This window comes from Sapajus apella, unplaced genomic scaffold, assembly GCF_009761245.1.
Source record: "Sapajus apella isolate SASKATOON/1434 unplaced genomic scaffold, GSC_monkey_1.0 scaffold33, whole genome shotgun sequence".
In the NCBI taxonomy this organism is placed as follows: domain Eukaryota; kingdom Metazoa; phylum Chordata; class Mammalia; order Primates; family Cebidae; genus Sapajus; species Sapajus apella.
Genome location: NW_022436973.1, coordinates 22136400 through 22159760, shown reverse-complemented (window position 1 = coordinate 22159760; position 23361 = coordinate 22136400). Strand labels below are relative to the sequence as shown.

Below are 23361 nucleotides of genomic sequence, written 5' to 3'. Positions count from 1 at the left end.
TGGTGACAGAGTGAGACCCTATCTCAGAAACACAGACCACCCTTGGCATCTGCTGGGTCCACATCGGGCAGTGTGTGTGACATGGCCACCCCCGGCTGCAAGGGAGGCTAGGAAATAGTTTCATTATCTGAGTACTAGTAGAGAAGGAAAGAAGAGATGAAAGCAATGGCAATCCCTGGCATGAGGAGCTGACAGCTGATTCATCTCAGCTTCCTTAGGTGAGGTGATGGGGCCCAGACACGTTCTGAGGCCATCTGAGGTCACGCAGGCCAGCAGGGGCACACACTGCAGCAGACCGTGGTCTCCAGGCTCCCAGGTCACAGATCACATAAAAGCAAGGTCAGTCTCAGTGCACATGGGTTTAATAAGCACTGTATGCCATTCCCATGGCTGTGGGAAACCAGGGGGAAGATGGCCACAAGGCCAGTGCCAGGCAGAGCACAGCGTGGGGCCCATGCAGCAGCATATGGAGAACAGGAAGGACTGCCAGCATGCTCATGGTGCACAGGTGGCAATGGTGGGTAACGCCCAGTGGGAGGATGCAGTGTTAGAAGGGGTCTTGCCTGTTAAGTCTGCCCAATGCATTCCTAGGGAATTATCTGCTTGGCAGGCTGATACCATTTCCTAGATTTCTGGGAGTCTGGAAGGTCTCTGACCTTCCCTAGGTGATCTGGGGCTCCAGGGAGGCTTCAGCTACAGAAGTGACCCTCTACTGATTCACCTTCTGAGAGACCCCAATTGTCTCAAGGTCTATGGATAAAGGGACCTACAACCAAGATGCTTCCTGACAGGGAGAGTGGGGGCTTTGCAGTAAGGCCCAGCCTACATCCCTTGCTCCAGGGGATGGCACACAGGATGTCCAGACCTACAAAGGGCAGCGGGGTGAGAGCACCAGCGCTGCTGTGGGAGGTAGGCCAGTCCCTTTTCAATGGGCCAGTAGGCCACAGAGGTGGCCCAGGCAGGCAGGGTGGGGTGGCTGGCTGTGCTGTCCGAGATCGCTGTCCTAGTCAGAGTAGGGCCAGAAGAGCCAGGACAGGGAGTATGGAGAGCAGGGAGTGCCCCTCCAGGGCCCCGCCTGCGGAAGACACCTTGAGGGTGGGAGCCGAGTGCAGACTTGAGGCAGAAGACTGGCTCTGCCCTCTGCCTGCACCCCCACCCCAGGCCCCTCATGCCTCCACCCAGGCCCACCCAGCATGGAAGTGTGTGAAGGGGACGGTGGGGGAGGTGCCAGCTTACCTCCCCTCCCTGCACCTACCTGCAGGAGGCTGTGCTCAGGGTTCCCTTGGGGGTTCAGCTGGTCCAGCAGGACTGGGGGCCACCGGCTGGCAAAGGCCTGAATGGCACCATCTATGGGGGGAGGGTTTCAGGGTGTGCTTGGCTGGAAAACGCTCTCCCAGGGCCCTGCTCCGTGGGGACAAAGTGAGAGATCTCCTGCTGCAAAGACTGGCTCCTTGGGAGGGAAGGTGCGTGGTGAGGAATAATAAAATACTAAGGACAGCTGCGATAGAGTGACTCAACTGGACAGTCTTCCACTCTCCCCTCTTAAATGGCTCCTGGCCAGGTGGCTTGGAAGGGGGCAGTAAGCCGACCCAGCCTTCCCCCTCCACCTCCGCCCGGGCCCCTCACCCAAGCAGGGGTTCCTGGTAAAGAGCCCCCGGAAGGTTTCGCAGTCCTCACGCCGGTTCCCGCTGGCTCCGCAGTGGCACCAGGGCGCCACGCGCGCGCTCGCGTTGTCCACGTAGTTGGGAGTGACAGCTGTGCCTGCGGGGACGCCGACGGCGAGGTCATCGATCGGCCCACCCAGGCAGAGGCATCCCCTGGAGAGCCCCCACCCCGCGCCCAGATCCCAGCCGTGCGTACCCATGAGGCCCGCGTAGGCGCGCACGCAGCGGGCGCGCTGGTCCCACAGGCAACCGTCGGGGGCGCTGGGCGCGGGCGCGCAGGAAGCCTGAAAGGCCAGGAGGCGGGGCCTGCTGGGAGGGAGGGCGGTGAGCTGGAGAGAGGCCCCGCCCCCACCTCACCCTCGCCACGGCCCCGCCCCCACTCCACCCTTACCCTACCCTCGCCGCGGCCCCGCCCCCGCTCCACCCTCGCCGCGGCTGGGTCCCTGCTCCCTGCTCCCTGCTCCCTGCTCCCTGCTCCCGGCTCCCGGCTCCCGGCTCCCGGCTCCCCGCTCCCCGCTCCGCCCCCGCCCGCGCGCACCTGCAGACCCGGCTGCGCTCGCAAACCTCTAAGGGCTCCAGGCAGGAGGGAGGCGCGGGGCCGGGCCCGGAGAAGGCGCAGGAGGGCACGAAGGTCTGGCGCCGGCGCTCGGCGCACGCGGAGCCCCCGCAGGGGCAGAAGAGCAGCGCGTAGGTGAGCGCGGGTGGCCCGCGGGCGAAGAAGCGGCGCAGGGCGCGGCGGCAGCGGGCGCGGGGACAGCTCCCCTGCGCGGCCCGGCCCAGGCACTGCGCCACGAACTCGGAGCGCAGCCGCTGGCACAGCGCGTTCGCCGTGCAGGCTTCGGCCGCGTCCACACATCGGTTCCCTCCGGCCGAATTCACCGACCCTGGGAAAGGGGCGGGCCGGTTGCAGGTCTCGGTGCGGCGCCCTGCCTGCAAACTTCACCCAGTCTGTCCATGCCCCCGGAAGGTGGGGGACGCTGAAAACCCGAGGAGGCACAGAGTATAGCCCAAAGACGGGGCCGGCTGGCACAGACCGGCGCTCTGTCGTGGGGATGGGCAGCGGCGGGCTCTCGAGGGCCTTGCAACACGTCAGGGATGGAGAGGGTGCAACGAGGCTGAGCCAGGCCTTCCCCAGAAGCTGAGGCCCCTCCTTCCTAGGCATCACTACCACTCCCAGAACGGCCACACAAGTCCAAAGACAGGTCCAGGGGCTCCTCCCACCTTCACGGGCCCTATCTGACAGGGGAACAATGAGGCTTTCTGGGGATCTGGCCAATGGAGACTTGAAAACCAGAGATGAGCCGGGCGCGGTGGCTCATGCCTGTAATCCTAGCACTTTGGGAGGCCGAGGTGGATCACCTGAGGTCAGGAGCTCGAGACCATATTGGCATGGCCAATACAGTATGGTGAAACCCCCCTCTACTTAAAATACAAAAATTAGCCGAGCGTGGCGGCAGGGGCCTGTAATCCCAGCTACTGAGGAGGCTGAGGCAGCAGAATTGCTTGAACTCGGGAGGCAGAGGTTGCAGTGAGCCAAGATCAGGCCACTGTACTTCAGCCTGGGTGACAGAGTGAAAGTTCATGTCCAAAAAACAACAAAAACAGAGAAGGCATTGAAGACAGTGGCTGCTCCTAGTCTCTTAATGACAGGCTGGGATGTCATACCTTTTCTCCTCTACAGATTCCGCCTCACCCCTTATCCCCCACCACGGAGACCCTTTGGATGGGTCTATCGGTTTCTGTTTCTCCCTCTGTTCTGACCTCCTGCTCCTCCTCCTGCCCCCTGCATCGGTGTCTTCCCTCCCTAGCCCTTCCTGATGCTCCCTTGAGTCAAGGTCATCCTGGCCCATCTGGACTGCCTTCCCCCAGCCCCTCTACCCTCCCCCAGCAGCGGGAGAGAGGATTCACTGAAGAGCTGAGTCCTGGCTGCCAGGGTGTGGATTCAGAGAGGGCCCTGACGACACATCGCAGAGCTTTATCCTGAGCCACAGGACCCAAGGGTTCATCAGTGGTTTTAGTGACTGGGTCCCATGATAAGTGGCACCCTGCTGGGGACAGATGAGGTGTTTGGCACCACAGAGTCACACACCAGGAGTTGGGTAGACAAAGGGTGAGCTCTGCTCAGATGCCCCACAGGCTATGTCTAAATCGAGCCAGGGTAACTCGAAGTTGGGACTTGGTAGCCCCTTTCTAGGACCTGAGTCACCAAAACCAGGCTAATCAAATCCCCCCAGCCCCACAAGTCCTCCAGTTTGGAGCACCTCCTTGAGACTAGAAGCCTTTCTGGTGCCCAGCCTGAGTGAAGGTGCACAGCCCCACCTCTCATGCCTCTCCCTGTGTGTGTGCACAGGGGATAGGGGGTGGTCTCCTGCCCCAAGGCTAGGAGCAGGGTGCCTCTCTGGCAATGGCTGTGTCTTTCAGGCTGTGGATTGGACCGCGTAGTGAGAGTGCTGTGACTTCAGCGCTGGCCTCTGCAGGAAGGATGAACATAGGTTGAGGGCTTAGAATGGTCCCTGAGTGGAGGGGATAGATGGCAGCAGGGCAAGTCCTCCCTTCCTCCCCTCCCCAAAGGGCACACTTGGCTGTCCGCCCACAGCCTTGCCAGGCACATCCCCGGGCCTCAGCCGCACACACAAGCACCTGGTGTCACCTAAGGGCTTGAACCCACCTCTGCCTGTTGCCTACCTGCCACCCTTGCCCAGAACACCTTTACCCCATCTCCACTCTCACAGCAGCTCATCTCCTCCGCCTTAAACCTTTACCAGATTCCACTTTCCACATCACACCCGGTAAAGTGACCCCTCCCTCCGAGACGGCCGTGCAGGGAAGGAGGAGTCCAAGAAGGTGGAACAACAGATTCAAGACACTGAAGATTCGCAGCAAGAATCTGTGTGAAGAGTTGGAGGGCTGGGGCCGAGGGAAGGGTGAGAGAGTTGGGAGATGGCAGATAACAGGCAAAAGTTCCTGGGGCAGGGGCACTGAGACTGGACTCGGGAGGGGTTGGAGGCTTGGCTTGGCTGGGAGGCGAGCTGCTCAGTACATAGTGGGGTCAATTCCCAGGTGTCCCCAAGCCCTGCGCACAGGCCTCTCATGGCAACCCTTCCGGTGGTTCAGCTTTTCCTGGAATCTGTTGCCCTCTCACCTTGTCACTGAGGAGCAGTGACAGAGAAGCCAGAGTTCGGGGGTCCAGGGGAGGAGAGGGGTGCTCACCCAGTGGCAGCAGCAGGAGCAGCAGTGCAGGCCCCAGGCAGCAGACCATGGTCGACCTTGAACAGAGAAGGATGGCTGGCAGAGCCCTCGTCTGATAGGCGTCCCCTTCCTAGTGCCTTTGGAGCAGGAGCACGGTGAAAACGCCGAGGTCTGTGCAGACGCCCCTGGGAGGAGCCTTTGCTGCGACAACTCCCCACCCTCATTCAGTCTCCACCCCAGGCTGCACCTTCAGGTAAGCCTGGGAGCCGTGCGATTCGACACCTGCATGTGCCTAGATGGACCCCAATGCACTGGCCCCGCCATGCATACCCAGCAACACACAGCCCCCTGGGAGACCTGGTCTCTTCCATGCTAAACTAGGAACGCTATGAAACAGCATTGTTCTTTTCCTTTTTTATAGAATTTTATTTTAAACTTAAAAACATTTTTTTGAATAGAGATGAGGTCTCGCTCTGTTCCCCAGGCTGGTCTTGAACTCCTGGGCTCAAATGATCCTCTCACCTCAGTCTCTCAAAGTGCTAGGATGACAGGTGTGAGCCACCGTGCCCAGCCTATTTTAAACATTTTATTGTTGACTAATTTTAGACTAGCAAAAAAGTTGGAAAATGTGAGCGTTTTCCTTATACCCTTCAACCACCTTTCCCTAATGGTACATCTTATTAATCACGGCCCAGTCATTACAGCTAGGAAACTAACCTTGGTACAATCCTAGTAACGAAACTGTAGACCATTTTGCATTTCCCATTTTTTCACTAATTTCCTTTTTCAGTTCCCAGATCCATTCTAGGACCCCACAGCACAGCCGTCTCCTTCGTCTCCTCAGTCTGGGAGTTCCTTCCTTATCTTCATCCTTGACACTTTGGAATAATTCTGGCCAGTTATTTTGTAAAATGTTTCTCTTGAGTTAGCTGATGTTTTCTTCTGATCAGAATGAGATACAGCCTTGTTCTGACTAACCAAAAAGTTACTCTATAAGTAAATATTAAGGTTAAAAATCTCATCCAACCTGGGCAACAGAGTAAGGCCCTGTCTCAAATAGTCTCAACACTTACATTTAAAAAGTGACCAAAAAAGCCCTACCATGATTTGTCTTGACTATTTTTTTTTTTTGAGACCGAGTCTTGCTCTGTCACCCAGGCTAAAGCTCAATGCAACCTCCACCTCTCAGATTCAAGCGATTATCCTGCCTCAGCCTCCCGAGTAGCTGGGATTACAGGCACAGGCCACCATGCCTGGCTAGTGTTTGTATTTTTAGTAAAGATGAGGTTTCACCTTGTCAGCCAGGCTCATCTCAAACTCCTGATCTCGGGTGATCTACCCACCCTGGCCTCCCAAAGTGCTGGGATTACAGGTGTGCGCCACTGCACCCAGCCTATTGCAACCTGTTTTATCAGCAAGGTCTTTGTGACCTGTATCTTGTGCTGACCTCCTAGACAGCACAAGATACAGGTCACAGCACCTGTGACTTAGGATGCCTTAACTGTCTGCAAACACAGCCCAGTGGTCTCAACCTTATTTTACCTAGCCCCTCTGCAAGACGCAGTTGCTCTGGTTCACATGCCTCCGACATATCCTCCTGTGTTCTGGCGTGTGAGAGGAAAGAGAGATGAGGTAAGGAAACTCAAAACCAAGCTCTGACCACGCAGGGCAGGCACACTCTCCCACCTGTCTGTGGATGCCACAACTCAAGGGAGGGGGAGGGAGAGAAGAAGGCATGACAGATGGCCCTGGGTTACAGAGTGTCAGGGAAGCCCAAGCAGCTGTTGTTGGATGGTCAAAGAGAGGGCATCACAGCTGAGCTGGGCTCGCTCACTGCTCCCGGCTGGATGTCCACTCTGCCCCTCAGCATCCCGGCTCAGCCTCAGGGTCCATGACTGCCCTCCTGCGTTCCAGTCACTTCTGTGTCCCTCCTGCTTCTGCTGTTGGCCCCTTGCCAGCTGTGTTCTGCTGAGCTTCTCTTCAGTTCTCCAGCACAGCCAGGTGATCCCCGGCTCCAGACAGGCCTCTCCCCAAGACTGGGGCTCCCCCTCCCACACCTTCTTTCTGTCCCATGTGACCTTCCCAGGGTTCCACACTGAATTGGGAAGGGACAGAGCAGGTGCTGGGCAGTCTTAGGGAATAGCCAATAGGGCAGAGTTGGCCTCCCCTAGGGTCCCTTGTAGCTGGAGTCCCGCAGGGTCCAGACACCCCCTCCTGAAGGGTAAGGGAGGGGGGGGGAGATTAAAAATTTTCTTTTAATTCCCTTTTTTTTTTTTTTTTTTTTTTTTTGAGACAGAGTCTTGCTCTTGTCACCCAGGCTGGAGTGCAATGGCGAAATCTGAGCTCACTGAAACCTCCACATCCTGGGCTCAAGTAATTCTCCTGCCTCACCCTCCTGAGTAGCTGGGATTACAGGTGCCCACCACCATGCCCAGCTAATTTTTGTATTTTTCGTAGAGACAGCGTTTCACCATTTTGGCCAGGCTGGTCTCTAACTCCTGACCTCAGCTGATCCTCCCACCGCCTGGCCTTAGATTCTCTGTTTTATGATGGTTTAACATCTCAGGGTGGGGGCTTGTTGGCTGGGGAGAAAATGCTGATTCCTGGAGATCAGAAACAACTCACGCCTTTCATATGCAAACCAACCAATCTGAACTCCATACACCAACCACCCCCTTCAAGGAACTCTCATGTCCCAAGCCAGTGTTTCCCCTGCCCTAAACCAGCCCAGGGCCAGGTACTGACCCAGACAGCTAGAGCCCAACCCCACACCCCAGAGCCCACCAGGATGATTCAAAAGGCTGGTCCTACCCCGTTCCCCGGCCTGCCTTGCCTTTCCAGTGGAGACGTCAATGAGGGCTGTGCCTCTGCCTTCCCCTTGCTCCTGATTCTGTCCCTGGACCAAACCTGGTGCCTCCTGCCCCACTGTGGCCCCGCATGGTGGGAAACTGTAATAACCTCTTTCAGTGGCATCGGCCCCTCTGTGTCATCATTCAGTCACCTTCATAAATTAAAATGTTGCAGATACAACTGAGGCAGGAGGGGGTCTTTAGAGAGCACTCTCACCCAGGCCCTTGGGCTTGTGGAGTGGAGCCTGCACTGAGGCTGCCTCCTCGAAATCAGTTTGGGGATGGTTTTGGTATGTGGCATCAGCTGGCTGATACAGGCCACTTGACAGCTCTTGCATGAAGCAAAGGGAGAATGTGAACGCCCAAGGGAGTGTGGAGTGACAGGGCAAAGAGGGTGTTCAAAGTAGGCAGCACCGTCCTGTGCCCAAACACACAGCTGGGGCCCTGGCTGCCATCTGGGCTCAGCCTGCCAGCCACCACCCCTTGTGGTCCTCAGGGCACTTGGTAGGGTTGAATTTATACAGGAAAAAAAACTAACTGAGGTCCAAGTGCAACATGTCTTTTTAAAATTTCTTTCTTTTTTTTTTGAGACAGTCTCGCTCTGTTGCCCAGGCTGGAGTGCAATGGCCCGATCTCGGCTCCCTGTACCCTCCGCCTCCTGGGCTCAAGGAGTTCTCCTGCCTCAACCTTCCGAGTAGCTGGGATTACAGGTGCATGCCACCACACCCAGCTAATGTTTTATATTTTTGGTAGAAATGGTGTTTCATCATGTTGGCCAGGCTGTTTGTTGGTCATCATGACCTCAAACTCCTGACCTCATGATCCGCCCTCCTCAGCCTCCCAAAGTGCTGGGATTACAGGTGTATGCCACCTCGCCTGGCCTAAAATTTCTTTTTCCTCTGTCACCCAGGCCGGAGTGCAGTGGTGCCATCATAGCTCACTGCAGTGTTGAACTCTTGCGCTCAAGTGATCCTCTTGCTTCAGCCTCCTGAGCAGCTAGGCCTACAGGCACACACTGCCATGCCCAGCTAAGTTTTAAATTTTTTTGTAGATATGGGGTCTTGCTATGTTGTCTAGACTGGTGTTGACCTCCTGGCCTCTAGTGATCCTCCTACTCCTGCCTCCCAAAGTGCTGGGATTACAGGCATGAGCCACCACGCCTAGCCAACATGTCTTTCTTCTGACTTCTACTTTGGTATCTTTTCTTAAATGGTTCCCTCTGTCCCCTCCCACACACAGAATGGGGGAGAGGCTGTCAGACTCCAGGTTCCTCCAGAACCTCAGGTGCAGCACTGGGATTGGGGGTGGGGGTTGAGGAACCAACTAGGGGAGAAGACAGGGTGGGAAGGAACAGGAAGGAAGGTCCCCAAAATTGGGTTTGTTTGCAGGGGCCAGGCTCCAGGGGAGTGTGGACTCAGTGGAACCATAGGGGCCCCAGAGTTCCAGCTTCTGGCCAGCAGTCATGCCCTCCACAGAGCTGGGTCTGTGGAAATTGCATGTAGGAGACACACCAGCCTCACGGGACAGAGGCCTTTTCGGGTGGCCAGCAGTACCCAGCCTCCACTGGTGAGGAAGGTCAGGGGCTGTGTGACCTTTGCCTCTGGGACTGATGGATTATTGAGCTGGAGGGTGTGTCCAACAGTGTCCCCTACCCCTCAGGAGAGGGGTCTCCATTGGGCAGCTTCTAATGAGGCTCTGGGGTCCTGGAGTGGGTAGGTCGGAGCTCCAGTGAGGAAGAAACTTCCAAGCTCCTGAAGGTGCCGGAGGTCCGGTGATTCACTGGCTTTGCCCCTGGAGTTCAAGTTCCTGGAGTGGCTGTCAGTGGCCAGCTATCTTTAAATCTGTTCATTTCAGGAGCTACCTCTCACCAGAGGCAGGATCTTGGCATCTGGACTTGATCTGCTGAGAAGGAGGAGGATATGTTGTCCCCTAAGGACTGGGCTCCAGCCTGCAAGCTGTGAGGCAGGGAGTCTGTCCTCAGTGAGGCTTTTCACAGCTTCTCCCTCCCCAGCCCAGGGGTTTCCAGCATTCTGGTCTCCATGATAACAGCTTCTTCGAGAGGTCATAAACTCGTGCCCAGAAACCTGATTGGGGGCATCGAGCTGAAGGATGGGAGAGGTGGGAGAGTGGGCGATGGGAGGGGAAGGCTTTGAATCCGCGTCCCCGCCTACATTCGGGTCAGGCGGAGCTGTGGGCCACAGGCTTCTCGGGGTGGCTGCTGGGCTCAGGAGGGTTCTCAGGGCCTGGGAGCAATAGTGGAGGGTGAGTGCTGTGAATATGGTCAGTAGGAGTCCCGGGGGCTGGGGTGGGGCAACAGGGGACTCCAGGTGACTGGGTGCTGCCCATCTGGAAGGAGGCAGGAGGCACCGAGCCCTTCCCTTCTCCTCCCCTCCCCTGCCCTCCCTTCCCTCCCCTTCTCTCTCTGCCTCTCCCTAGTGCCTCACTCACCTAGGGGCCAGGGCTGTCCAGTGGCTGTGGGGCCCAACTCCATGGGGTGAATGCTGCCCAGGGGGTGGTCCCTGTGTGGGCCATCCTTAGGCCTGAGCAGTGGGATAAGAGTCCAGGAAGTTGGCACATTGACCCTGAGTGGGTTATTGCCTCCCGCAGCATGGCATCCAGCCTGGGGAGTTCTGCATTTACTGAGTTTCTTGGGGCACCCATCTGCTCCAAGTCACCCTCTCAGCTCCCTTCCAGCTCCCTCTTCAGGGGATCCCTGGGACCCAGGCTCCACTTGTGCCTCATGCCTCGCAGGACGGCTGGCACCCCCTCTCTCCAGTCCTAACATTTCTTCCAGGCTCCGGCACCACCCAGCAGCCTGGCACTTTCCAGATGTTGGCATCACTCAGCTTCCAAAGAAACCTGGATGTCCCCCACTGCAGCAGCTGTGTCTGCTCACCTTGCCGCTGGGTACCCTGCTGCCCTTGATGATTACAAGCCATCTTTGACTGTCCCCCTCCCATCTCCCAGGGCCTTGCCACTTCCTGTGATGTTCCTTCAAAGCATTCTCTCCTACCCTAAAACTCCCGCCTGGGGATGAGAAGCAGCCTCCGCCCTCTGCAGTGTCCCCTCCATGCTGACATGCCAGGCTCTGGCCACCTCCTCCTCTGCCCACAGACCCTCCATCACTACTCACGGTGTCAGGGTCTTCTTAGCTGCCACCCGGGGCCCAGGTGGTACCCTGCCCCTGTCTGTTATGCCCTCTGCCCCTATCTTCGACCCAAACACTGCCATCTCCCTTGGCTTACCCAGAGCCCTCCCAAGACCTGGCTATGATAGACATGGCCACAGAGTGCCTGGACAGCCATGCTTAGTATTATGTGACTCTCCCCCCGCAGGTCACAGAGAACCGGGTTAGGGCAGGGCCCTGGCATAGAGGACATCCAGCGCCATAGCTGGCCAGTGGTATGGAGTGAAAAAATCTGCTGGGCCCAGCATTTGGGAACTTGAAGGGGTTGACAGAGGTGATTTGGACAGAGGAAGTGGCAAAGGGCTGAAAACTCCTGAGACAGAGGCTGGAGAGGCCTCTAGGGGCAGCATGGTGCAGGGGCTGCAATCTGAGCGGGGAAATAAGGGCGAAGTCAAGGGTGAGGCAGCCGCCTGGTGGGAGAAGCAGGACAGAGGACGAGAAAGGCTGTAATGGGAGGTAGGGGGCCACGCCTGGCAGTGCTGATCGGGTGCTGGGATCCACCCCCTGGCTTGCCTGGGAGGCCACTGGAACCTCCTGTTCAAAGCTACTTCTTTCCACAGCCTCTGGGGCTGCTCTCTGCGCCTGTGGGTAAGGCTGAGGGCTGCCCCAGCTCCTGCAGCCCCAGCAGAGCTCTGAGGAGGGGAAACCCGGAGTGGGCTCAGGAAGCAGGCATTTGGAGCCTACCCACTGCACGCAGGGTCCCTCCTGCGGCCCCAGCTGCATCGCTGCAGATGGGCTCTTGGGAGTCGGTAGTAACACCAGGCCAGGCCCGCCCCTGGGAGCAGAGGCAGCAGGGCGCTGAGGAGCATGGCCAACAGGAAGGTGTCACGGCCTGCAGGGACAGAGTAGTGGGGAGGCTGAGTCCTGAGTGGGGGCAGCCCCCCTGCTCCTGCCCACCTGCCCCCAACTGGCATACTTTCAGGCTGCACAGGGCCACTGTCCACGCTGCCACCGAAGCCTGGCTTGTTACAGAAGGGTGGAGCCCAGCCTGGAGCACAGTGGCAGTTATGGTTGCTATTGCATACCTGCAGAAAGGGGAGAGAAGGGAAAGAGGGTCACATGAGATTAGGAACCCCAAGGTCACCCCCGCCCCTTGGGCTCTCACCCCGTGTCTGTGGCAGGCAGTCAGGCAGCGCTGCAGCTCCTGGAAGGCAGTGTTCTCACAGCGCCCGCTCTGGCACACCTATGGGCAGTGCATCAGGCAGTGAGGGGGACACTGCCTGTGGGAGTCAAGTGGCAAGGAGGGGTCAGGTGGGCAAAGCTCACCATTCTAGGTCCACACTGGGTGCCTGACTCTACCAGGCCCAGGCCAAGCAGGTCCAACTTTGCACCAGGGAGTGCCAAGGCTCCCCGACAGGTCACTTCATGGCCATCTAGGTGAACGGTGGAGTTCACTGGCACCATGTGTGGTGCGAGTGGGCTGGGCTTTCCACCCTGGCACTGCAGCTTCCCACACAGAGCATCCCTGGGGAGGAAGCAGAGGGGGGTCAACAGCGGCAGTATGTCCTTTCCCAAGCTCACTCCATAGCTTCTGCTCCCTCCACTCAGCTCCACTCCCTACCTCTCAGTACAGGGCAGGAAGTGGCCCTCGCTGTCCTGGCCGCAGTTCCCATGGGTATCTCCCACAGAGTTCACAACCTGGAAACAGGCCTCGGGGGCTGGATGGGAGCCTGAGGAAGCATGGGCTAGGCTGGATGCAGCCGGGATAGGTGCCACACTCAGCGGGCCTCAGTTTCCCCTGCCTATCTTCCCCACAGCAGAAAACTGGGCTGACCAGAGAATGGGGGGCAGGGTGTAAGGGTGCCAGTGTCCTCTCACCAGGCCCCCAGAGCTGCTGGCACTGCTGCTCCAGCGTGGGACATGTGCCATCCCAGCAGTAGCCACTGCTCCTGGCGCAGGGCGAGCCGTCCAGTAGGTAAATGTCCGGGGGACAGTCCGGGGAAGTACCCATGCAGAACTCAGGGAGGTCACAGTCGCCCATGGCTTGGCGGCACAGTGCTCCAGCCGGCTTCAGCTGCGCAGGTGACGGGTGGTGGGGAGGGCAGACAGAGGCCATGGGCAATGAGAGGTCCGCGCCCAGAGTCTGCTTGGAGCTGGAGGAGCTGGGCCAGAGGGCCAGGCCGACCCACGCCAGCACCCAGCGGGGGAACCTGAGGGCACCAATTAGCTAAGGCCAACAGGCCGGCTCCTAAGCGCCCCAAAACCCTCACCCTGAACCTTCCATGCCCTCACCAGGCAGTGGGCGCAGCAGTCCCCGTGGGCACATTGGGCCCCCGCGCGCAGCGAGCAGTTGTGAGCGAAGCAGCAGAGGTCGCGGCATTCCTGAGACCAGAAAAGCAAGGGGGGACCAAGTGAGGGCGCAGCGCCCCAGACCTGGGCAGAGAAGCCGAGTGAGGGGCGGGCGAGCCGACTTAACCTGGCCAGAGCCGCAGTCACACTCCTCGCCCGCCTCCACGAAACCGTTCCCGCAGCGCGCTGGTGGCACCGGGAGCCCGGAGTCCGGGGCATTGGAGAGGCACGCGCCGCCCCCCTTGCGGAAGAAGGCTCGCAGCTGGCGGCGGCTGCAGGCGCTGAACACGCGTGGGAACGGGTGCCTACCAGGGTGGGGAGGGCGTTGGGCTTGGAGGGACAGCCCCACAACCCCCGCGCTTCTCCGATCCCCACCCCTGGGTTTGGCTACAGGCGCCAGATGCGCAGACACGCCTGAGCGATGGGAGGCTCAAATCCTCTAGAGGCAGAGGCCAGAGAGGGGAAGTGACCCCCGAAAAGTCACACAGCGAGCGGGACGGGGGACAGTGTGGCCCCAAGAGTGGGCAGCCTGGGACCCAAGGTGGAATCGGGACCCGGCGGTGCTCCTCCCGGTGTGGAAGTAACCTCGCCAGGCTACTCCGAAAACAATCTTCATACCGTTGAGAATCCACTTTGCGCTTCTTCCCTTTAAACCTCATGAATCACCCTGAAGTGGACGCTATGATCATCATCCCATTTTACAGAAGAGGAAACTGAGGGACGACCAAAGAAACGCGGCGGAGGGAGCCCCCAGGACTAGCCGCCTCGCCGCAGCCCCGACCCCCCACACACGTACCCGGTGGTTGCGGCCATGACGCAGCCTCCGGGCTCGGCCGCGGCCTCCACGCAGCAGCCGTCGGGGTCGTGGCTGAGGCCGAGGCTGTGGCCGATCTCATGGGCCATGGTGGCTGCGGTGCCAATGGGGAGCTCCGAGTGGTCCTAGGGGTCGGTGCACTGTGGCGATCAGTGCGGGCCGCTGGGCCTCCCTTCCCTCCCCTCGCCCCCCTCTGCGGGGCTCACCATGCTCACGCCTCCCGAGCTCTCTGCGTGGCACATGCCCTCGACTGGCGCCAGGCCCACTGTGGAGCCCTGGAAGGCGCGGCCCCTGGGGATAGAGGGAAGCGTGACCGGGCGGGGCCAGGAGGCGAGGGCTCCCCTCCCGGGACCCGCGTTGGGCTCAGAGGCACCCACGTGAGCAGCTGTGCGGAGTCGTGGGGCCGCTGCGCCCACAGGCCCCGGCGCCACTGCAGAAAGGCCCAGAGCGTGGCGTTAGCGTCCTGCGTGACGCGGCTACGGTCCCGCTCGGTCCACACTTCCAGGCCAGTCAGCACCACCTGAATGTCCAGAGTCCTGAGAAGCTGAGGGAGGGGCAGGGTAGGGCGGGCTGAAGCCGGGACCAGGCGCTCCACCGCGCGGCTGCTCCTACGTGGGGGCGCCCCTCCTCCTCCCCGCACCCCACTAGCACCTGCCGGTCCTGCCGCCGCCATCCCCATCACTGCTCTCTCCCTGCTGCCCCCAACCTGGTCCACGTAGTTGGCGACTTCTAGGAGACGCTGTTTGGTGTGGTTCAGGTTCCGGTGCTGGGTCACGAACTGGGAAGGCAGAAATCCTGGTGGCTTGAGGGGCTGAGCTGACCCCATCCCAGACTCCGTCAACCCCTGGGGTCTCCCCTCACCAAGGTGTGGTCTGCCACTATGTACAGTTCCAGGTACCTCGGGGTCCTGTGTGCTTCTCGCCTGTCCTGCGGAGGGGCGAATGGGGACTCTGAATGGAAGCCGCTGGGCTCCAGCCCTGACCACCAACCCCAGCTCCCAGAAAGAACAGTTTAGCATGTGTCCTAGAAGATGTTTCCTCAGGCTCCAATAAAAATACTGGGACATGCTGGGCGCGGAGGCTCACACCTGTAACCCCAGTACTTTGGGAGGCTGAGGCGGTCAGATCACCTGAGGTTGGGAGTTCAAGACCAGAGTGACCAACATGAAGAAGCCCTTCTATTAAAAATACAAAAAATTAGCCAGGCATGGTGGTGCATGCCTGTAATCCCAGCTACTCTGGCAGGAGAATCGCTTGAACCGGGCAGGCAGAGGCTATGGTGAGCTGAGATCTGGCCATTGCACTCCAGCCTGGGCAACAAAAGTAAAACTCTGTCTCAAAAAAAACAAAAAACAAAAAACTGGGACATGAGGCCCTGGCTTGAGGCCTGTGAATTCCTGTCTCTTCCGATCTGGAGGGCTATGGCTGTATCCACAGCCCCCCAAATCAAATTCCCACTCCCATCTCCTCCACACCCTGACCCTTCTCTGGGGAGCACCAGGAAGGCTGGCCATGCCCGCTTTGTCCCCGGGATCCCTGTGGCCACAGGCTCCTTTCCAGGTGAGCAGCTGCTCCATCCGGAAGATCCTGTGGGTTGAGAAGTCCTTGGAGCTCTGAGGTGGCCAGGGATGCAGGTAATAGCTGGCATTGCTGCTGAGGGTGATCAGGCCACTAGGGTGCAGAGGGGTAGGAGCGGGTGTGAGGGAGGTCTTTCCCCATCTCAGGCCCAGCCCCCTCTCCGGAACTCACCTCATCCCAGAGCATGTGCAGAGGACTACCCAGGAGTCGGGGAAGCCCCTCACTCGCCCTTGGTAGTGGCAATGATCCTAGGGAGAAAGGGACCAGCCCCAAATCTCAGCCAGGGCTTGAGCAAGAGGGCAAGAGGGAGGGCAGGGTGGGGGCTGGCTCCAACCTCCCCTTAGGAGTGCAAGGAGGAGCAGGGCAGGAATGGTGGGGGGTGCCTCTGGGGTGCATCCCAGAGCCCATGGAAGCATCTCACCGTGTGGTTGGGGGCCAGCACCACTGGCTGACCATCTGGGCGATAGTGGGTTTCTGTGTATCCTGGGGCCAGCAGCCTGCTGGGAAGGGGTATTACAGGGAGCATTGAATTCGGCCTCCTTCTGCCTCCTCCAGGATGTCTCCCAGCCTTCCTCCCTAAATGCTAATGGAGCAGCTTTATGAGTGAGGCACTCAGTGTATCTTAGGGAAGGGACAGGAGCAATGGTGGCTTGCTCAGGTCAGGAACACTTGGGGCTAGAGGAAGGAGCCTTGGTGATGGCTTAGCTGTGGGAGCTGCGAGTATGGGAAGTGCCAGGGAGGACACCGGGAAGAGCGGAAGAGTTTGTGGTCCCCAGGGGACCTGCAGCAGGCAGCTGGATCCACAGGTCGGGAGGGGAGGAGTCAGGAGACACTGCCAAGGAATGGGACTTGGAGTCAGGGAAACACGGCGAACTCCCCAGGTTCCCCTGCCTGCTGCCCTCCTTTGTCAACCCTCTCGCCCCAACTTGCCCTAGATCCTTAAAATATTTTCCTCAGACTTCTATACCCCACAAGCCTCCCGCCTGTCCTTCAGTGATTGATGCACACCCCCTGCCTCCAGAAAAAACAGAATCTCCAACTGCCCACGCCTGCTCCTGCCCTCCCCGCATTCTCCAGACCCCACTTGGGTAATGATTCCATTTTTAGGCTTCATCTCAACAGGATCCTTCCTACATGGATGGATCAATCATAAGTCAGTCTCTCTTCTTTAAAGAAAATCCTTTACCCCAAACTCACCTTGGTCTCATTACCTCCAGACCACCCCCAAATGACGGCTGCTTCCACCTTCCCGGAATTCTCCCACCTGCCCCAGCTCTGCTCCCCACCCCTGCCACGCTAGGAGGTAGGTGATGTGACTACCCCTTTGAAACGGTAGGGACGTTGGCCCCAGGGAAAATATGGTTGGGCACAGTGGAACTAGAGTTTGTTCCCAGTCCGTCCGACTCCACAAGGAGACTAAAACACATGTTGAGTGCTCAGAATAGCGCCTGAGGTCAAACAAACACTCAGTAGGGGATATCTATTGGTAACACAGTCTGGATGGTTTCAAGAGCCCGTGCTCCATCTCGGACACCCGCTCCACCCAGCCGAGGCGCCACCCTGAGCACAGCCCTGACTGTTCCTCAAAATCTTTGGCTCTGGACACAGAGCACTAAAATGGCCTTCTGTGATCTGTCCTTCCCAAATTCATTCCCCCTGCTCCCCTCCCTGCAGGTGGAGACCTTCCAGGCAGGTCAGACAAACTGCTGCCCCCGAGTGTAGCCACTGCAGCTTTTTATTTATTTTTTTTTTTTTTGACACGGAGTCTCACTCTGTTGTCCAGGCCGGAGTGGTGCATGGCGGGATCTCCATTCACCACAGCCTCCGCCTCCCGGATTCAAGTGATTCTCCTGTCTCAGCCCCCTGAGTAGCTGGGATTACAGGTGCGCGTCACCATGCCGGGCTAATTTTTTGTATTTTTAGTAGAGATGGGTTTTCACCATGTTGACCAGGATTGTCTCAAACACCTGACCTCAGGTGGTCCACCCACCTCACCCTCCTAAAGCCACTGCATCTTTGTCCCTGCTGTTCCCTTGGCCTGGAGTGCCCACTCCTCTTTGAGATCCATCTACGATTTTCTTTTGATTCAGCATATCTTGCAAATGTCCACTAGGTGGTGCTCACTCATCTCCGGCAGGGAGCTGACAAGCCACTCCTGGGGTTGAGAGGACCGATGTGCCCCACAGAGAGGCTGACAGCCTCCACAGTCCTCTTCAGCCTTCAGGGGGCCAGCCACAGGCCTGCGTGACTCTCCCTGTCACCTGCACCCTCTCTGAGGGTGCCCATCCAGCCACCCGCACAGATCCACATCAGTCCCCGCTCCCTGCACTGATCCTCTCCAGTGGGTCTGTTCTCAGCTCCCAGCCCTGCCCCAGCCTGGCACTCACTGGTTCTTCTCCAGCTCAAGCAGGAGCTCCTGGCCTTCAGTCTCCAGGGCCACCAGTCCCACATCTGGCCTCCAGACCTGGGCAAGGAGGAGCACGGGGCTGAGATGGTGGCCTCCAGGCCTCCTGCCTGCCAGGGAGCAGGTGGCCTGTGGAACTGGCTGGGGAGGAAGTTCATGGGGAGAATGTGGGCTGTCGGGGGAGTAGGACCCCCTACATACTATGGAGGGCGGGGAGGAGGTGAGAACATACAAAGATGTTCCCACGCTCAGGATGTTTTCTGTCCTGACACAGCCCCTTGGAAGGGCGAGAGCACAGCCTGCCAGGCGCACCAACATCCTCCCTAGAGATCAGAGGCCCCAGAAAGGTGCCCTTCCCCTGGCCCACCCTCTTCTTTCATACTCAGAAGGGGCATCAAAAGCAGGGGAAGACAGAGGGGTGCTAAGGACATTGTGGGGGCATCGGGCAGCGTGGCAGGGCCTCCTCACAGTCTCCGCCACCTGAGGCTTGCTTCCAGATCGTGCTGCCGCTCATTCCCTATAGAATTCAAACTTTACCCCTCCACTTCCAATGTTGGCAAATTGCCCTTCTTCCAAAGTTTTCCTGGGCCTCCAGCAGCCCCTGTCCCTCCCGCCCCAACACCTGCTTCACTGGACCCATGAAGTAAATATGAACCCCATTCCAGCCAAAGAGCACATCAACTCTCAGCTAGGTGTCAGGAGCCTGGCTTGGTCTGCCAACTCTCTCTCCTTCCCACACCCTCTTGGCCTCTCCCACCCTGTGGGAACACCCCACTTCCCCCTTGTCCACTCAGCCTGGCTGGGGGTCCAGGAGCTTCCTTGGAGGCTGCTGTGCTTTGGAATGTTTGACCCCTGACTCCTTTTCTCAAAAAATGCACTGGGCTGGGGCCCAGGGTCTCCGAGTCTTTGGGGGGAGTTCTTCCTTTGCAGGTGGGGAGCAGACTGCCCTTGCCCCCCTGGCCACAGGCCCCACAAGGCCTCCAACATGAGCTCATATGGCTGGAATGCCACTTGCTTTGCTGGGGAAAGATGTGCACTGGGAGAAGGGCGGTGGCCCACATGGAAGGACATACTCGAGGTCCCATCCCTCGGCACCCTCTACTGTCTTTACCCTTGCCCTCCTGGTACCCTGCCCCTCGATATATACCCCCCATCTTGAAGTGTGAGTACTTTCTGGCTGTGGGAGGAGATACCCAGCCTCAACTCTGTCTCCTGTCCCATCTTGGCAGGCTTCCTGGGGGAAAGGGCCCACAGTTGGGGGAAGGCAGCGCCCCTTTGGGGTTCCCCTCTTGGTCACAGCCCAGGCCAGACAGGGAAGGAGGCCCAGAGGCAGAATGACCCAGTGTGCCCAGCCTTCCCCTCCCGGGAGTGGTGAGGACAGTCTCAAAGCTCAGGCCAGTGCCTTGCTTGGCCAGTGGAATGGGGGCATGTGGGCCTAGGGGATCCCAGTGAGGGCCCTAGGGTGGGAGCTGCTGGGTTTCTTGGGGCCTCCTAGCCTTTGTGGCGACGCTCCCCTGCCTTCCCTCTTCCTCTTGCTGGGTTTGGACAGTAAGGCTGGAAACTCCAAAAATGGTTTAAGATCTTTCAGAGCTCAGTGCGTCTCAGGCTCCAGCCTAAAGAGCTGTGACCACAGGCAGTTTCCCTAACCTCTCGGCTTCCGTTTGCCCCTCTGTAAAACAGGCGCATCGCGGCTACTGGCCTCTTTGTTTGCGGCACAGCTAGTATGGCACAAGCATGGGGCGTGATTATTCTGGAAGCTTGTGAAGGGTGGGATCGGGAGGAGGCTGGGGCAGTGTCCTGCAGAAGCACATGGGGTGGTCTTACATCTGGGGGGACCAGAAGAGTGACCACTGTCCCCTGCCAGAAGTGGATTCCACAGGAGCCAGTGAGGCTGGAGGTTCAGGCCTTCAGCGGCAGGGCCCTGAGAGAGACAGCAGTGTGTCCACAGGGTCATATGTTCTGGTCAACTTTGCAAAAGGTTTTCTTTTTGGTGTTTTTTTTTTTTTTTTCTTTTTTTTTTTGGCTCCTGAAAACCTTCAGGCCCCACAAACCCTGGACCCATTTCTGCCTGGCGAGGGTGGGGTGAGCCGGATCATCCAGGGAGGGCGGGGAAGGGGAGGTGGGGCCGAAGAAGCTGAAATGACTTCCATGTGTGCGGGCTCACGAGATCTAGATACCAAACCCTGATGCCCTCTTCTGCCCACTCCTTTAGGGGGTAGGGGCCTAAAGGAGTAGTGACATGGTGGTTCTGGGAACCCCAGCAAAACTGCCAAGCTGTAATGTGGGGAGGGATAAAAGGGCTGGGAGGCTCAGGGCCCCTGCAGAGGATGGGGTGACATAGCACTGACCGGCTCCTCCAGGCTGGCGCTGTGCCAGGGTTGTCCATCCAGGACCCAGCGGGCGGTGGCTGGCTGCCCAGGGGTAGGTCCTAGAGTGAAGACAGAGCACAGGTGAGGGGACCCAACAGGACACAGCAGACGAAGGGGGTTAGAGGACACACCCAGGGAGGCACGGGAGGCCTTTCAGAGCAGACTCCATCTTCAACACTCATGGGCTCAGCCTGGAGAAGGAGGGACACCGATGGGCATCCTTGGATCTGAGGACCTACCAAGAAGGAGGAAAAGAGAAGGCTGGGGAAGGGACAGCTCAGCTGGGGACATGGGAGTCCCCTGACTGTTGGGAGGGGCAGGCTTGGAGTTGTGGATCACAAGGAAGAGGCCAAGGCTACCAGTGCAGAGGCGAAGGGAAGAGGGAGGCAGCCGTGGGTATTTTTAGATGGGCAGCAGATGCTGTTAGGGTGAGAGCTCTATGAAGGGAGGATGCCTGTGTCTCCCACCATCCGAGAAAAACAGCCAGATGTTGCCTTGGGAGGTCCACCTTGCCCAGAGCTCCCTCGGGGACTCCGTCCTGGTGGCAGGGGTTTGGTACTCTGGCCCAGAAGGCCCCTCCTCGTCTCTTCAAGGCGAGGGGAGGCTTCCAGACACAGCCTCACTGCTCCCAGGCCGGGTGTGCTAAGGGGGGTCTAGGAGGAATCCCAGAGCCAAACATTACTCAGAAGGCGCCTGGAATGCTCCCCTGGAATGCTCCCAGCCCCCCACTAGCCCCAACCACTCTCACAGGACTGCCCTGCAGGAGCCAGGCTCCAGGCACCCAGAGCCTGCAGCGGCCCGCCTTCCCCCGGTACCCAGTCCCAGCTCCCGGCACAGACAGCCCGCATCCCCACGCAGCCCTGGCCTCAGTCCTGCCGGGCTGATGGCTGCCTGTGGAAGTGACTCAGTTCCTGCTAGGCCAACCCAACTCCTTTTTTCTCCTCCATCTTCTCTCCCAGACTCCAAGCATCAAATACCCTTCCTCCAAGAAGCCCTCTTTGATTGGATGAGTGAGTTACCATCAGGCAGATGGTGGCAGAGAGGAGCCCACCACCTTGGAAAGGAGGCTGAGGGGGGCCAATGCGGGAAGGAGTCTGAGTGGATCTTGGGGAGGGGAAGGAGGAGAGGTCCCTCAGCCGAGAGAGCACTTGACTGAGAGTAGAGAACCAAGCTTTGCTGGTCCTAGGCCTCTAAGGGTTTGGGAAGGAGGTAGGGTGGGCCGAGACACAGGTGTGGTGCGGGTGCTCTCCCCGTAGCCTTGCAGACACATGGTGGCCACGGGCACCTGACCCGGATGAAGGAGAGGGAGGCAGAGCTGGAGATCCGGTGACCAGGTGGATGGGAGTGGAGGCCGAGAGAGCCAGGTTGGTATTGGGCACATAGAGCCCCCCTCTCCCAGGGATCCCCTGGCCTCCCCTGGCCCCAGGCTAGGGCTCAGAGGGGAGGGAGGAGTGGACCGCCTAGGACCTTCTCCTGGGGCCAGAATAGAGCGGGCCCCTGTATTCGTTTGGTCTGCGCACAGCGCTGTGGAAGCCACCACCCAGGCTGCACCGCCTGGCCCTGCCCTGCGCGCCTCCTCCACGGTTGCCCTCCCTGTTCCTGGCCAGGCACTTGCTGTGCAGGACTGGCTAATCCTCCCACCTGTTTGCAGAGGCTGCTACCAGTCCCATCTTAATGTCTCTGTTTGGAGGGGTTGCGCCGAGGAGACAGCGCTGCCGTCCTCCCAGGGAAGGCTAAACAGGGACCTCCGGTCTGCAGAGGCCCTTCTCTAGCTCACCAAACAAGGCAACACTATAAACAACACACGCGCCGCCCTGCGAGGAGGGACGAGGGGGAGCAGGGCGCAGGCCACAGCTAGTTCTGCAGCCTGAGAGCAAAGGAGGGACTCTGGGGGACTCTTGGGCATGGGGGCTTCCTGGAGGATGGAGCCCCGCTGAGTCCTAAGGGGTGGAGGTGCAGGAGCGGGTCACAAGGTGGGGGCTGGGAGGTTGTGGGAGCGATAATCCAGGCAGAGGGGGCTGCGGGCCGGAAGCTGGGCTGCCCCCGAGGGGGAAGGGGCCATGCCCTCTGCTTTGCCGGCAGAGTGGCAGCCGGGCAGTGCGGGCAAGTCCGGGCCCCAGACCACCCCAAGCACACTTGAGCGTCCCTGGGTAGGTGCCACGGAGACTACCCCCTAAACCATCCCCACGCCCTGACCCCCTGTTCATAAGGTCCCGAGGCTGTGAGACCCTCCAGGCGCTGACCCCGGCTCTGAGCAGAGCCCACCCCCGCCCCCACCACCGCCCTCACCAGCTTGCCTCTCTTGCCCGGCAGGGCGCACCCCGCCCGCGTCCTCACCTGGAAGCACCCCGGTGCCCCGCACTGGCCAAAGCAGCAGCAGCAGCAGCAGCAGCAGCTGCATCGGGAACCCCCGAGCTCTCCGGAGCCTCCAGCCCAGAGCTGTGAGCGCCTCGACCTCGAGGCTGCAGCTTGCAGCTGCCGGCTCCGCCCGGGCTGGATCGCGGCCGACCCACGCCCCTTGCAGCCCGGGACCGCGGCCTCCCGCCCCCGCTCCCTACCGCCCCTCCCCGCCAACCCTGCGCGTAGCCTGACCTAGGGCCCCGACGGAGTGCGCCCTGGGGGAGCCGGGACGTCTCTCCCCGGCCGCCTCCCGTCGAGGAGTGGAGCTGGGCGGAGAGGGGAATCCGTGCGGCCCCTCGGGTGACCCGCGCCAGGCGTCCGGCCCGTCGGTCTCAGAGGGCCTCTACTCCTGGAGGCAGAGTGCAGACGGAGCGGAACCGCTGGGAAGGTTCCTTGAGGACCGCGGCGTGCGGGGTGGGGCGGAGGGCAAAGGCCGCCTGTTGCTGCTGAAGTCTGCGCGGGGAGCGCGCTCTTCCGTGGTCTCCTGGGGCCAACCTCGTCCTGCCCAGAGGCTCCCTGAGAACCTGGCGGAGGTTGAGTCGGGTCATCCACCTGCGCTGGGTGCCCCTAGGGGTAGGAAGGTCCAGGCCACCACCGGCTGCTGCTGTTAGGGTTGCTG

General features: G+C 59.5%; 2 protein-coding genes across 9 annotated transcripts; both read right to left on the bottom strand.

The window, feature by feature from the left end:
• Positions 1–340: 340 nt before the first annotated feature.
• GFRA4 (GDNF family receptor alpha 4) lies at positions 341–2826 on the bottom strand. Its single transcript, XM_032294885.1, has 6 exons — positions 2699–2826; positions 2203–2601; positions 1861–1970; positions 1627–1761; positions 1256–1347; positions 341–1088 (listed from the first exon to the last, which is right to left on the bottom strand). The coding sequence occupies exons 1-6, from the start codon at positions 2824–2826 to the stop codon at positions 1008–1010; spliced, it is 945 nt and encodes a 314-aa protein (XP_032150776.1). The 3' UTR covers positions 341–1007.
• Positions 2827–8876: 6050 nt separating this feature from the next.
• ADAM33 (ADAM metallopeptidase domain 33) lies at positions 8877–22885 on the bottom strand. 8 transcript variants are annotated; one of them, XM_032295549.1, is made up of 22 exons: positions 22680–22885; positions 20322–20401; positions 17957–18033; positions 15991–16069; positions 15741–15817; positions 15473–15662; positions 14854–14919; positions 14699–14770; positions 14370–14536; positions 14199–14283; positions 13975–14117; positions 13306–13483; positions 13122–13211; positions 12708–12903; positions 12451–12559; positions 12156–12354; positions 11995–12072; positions 11806–11914; positions 11574–11721; positions 10151–10242; positions 9874–10002; positions 8877–9601 (listed from the first exon to the last, which is right to left on the bottom strand). In XM_032295549.1, exons 1-21 carry the CDS (start codon positions 22741–22743, stop codon positions 9881–9883), a joined length of 2421 nt encoding a protein of 806 aa, XP_032151440.1. In that variant the 5' UTR covers positions 22744–22885; the 3' UTR covers positions 8877–9601; positions 9874–9880. The 8 variants fall into 8 exon arrangements, 6 of the variants coding, with proteins under 6 accessions (XP_032151440.1, XP_032151443.1, XP_032151441.1 ...); XM_032295552.1 differs by having other exon boundaries at positions 8877–9650; positions 9874–9945; XM_032295550.1 differs by having other exon boundaries at positions 8877–9604; positions 9874–9945.
• Between the last annotated feature and the right edge of the window lie 476 nt (positions 22886–23361).

What these genes read in the sequence shown, in the direction of transcription:
- GFRA4 (XM_032294885.1), bottom strand. Translation starts at nt 2,826, where the DNA reads ATGCCTAGGAAGGAGGGGCCTCAGCTTCTGGGGAAGGCCTGGCTCAGC. An exon ending in ATCCCCACGACAGAGCGCCG is followed by an intron (nt 2,602 to 2,698) that starts GTCTGTGCCAGC and finishes GACTGGGTGAAG; the next exon opens with TTTGCAGGCAGGGCGCCGCA. An exon ending in CGCCTACGCGGGCCTCATGG is followed by an intron (nt 1,762 to 1,860) that starts GTACGCACGGCT and finishes GCGTCCCCGCAG; the next exon opens with GCACAGCTGTCACTCCCAAC.
- ADAM33 (XM_032295549.1), bottom strand. Translation starts at nt 22,743, where the DNA reads ATGCAGCTGCTGCTGCTGCTGCTGCTGCTGCTTTGGCCAGTGCGGGGC. An exon ending in TTCCTGCCCTGTACTGAGAG is followed by an intron (nt 12,355 to 12,450) that starts GTAGGGAGTGGA and finishes CTTCCTCCCCAG; the next exon opens with GGATGCTCTGTGTGGGAAGC. An exon ending in AGGGACCCTGCGTGCAGTGG is followed by an intron (nt 10,243 to 11,573) that starts GTAGGCTCCAAA and finishes CCCACTGCTCAG; the next exon opens with GCCTAAGGATGGCCCACACA.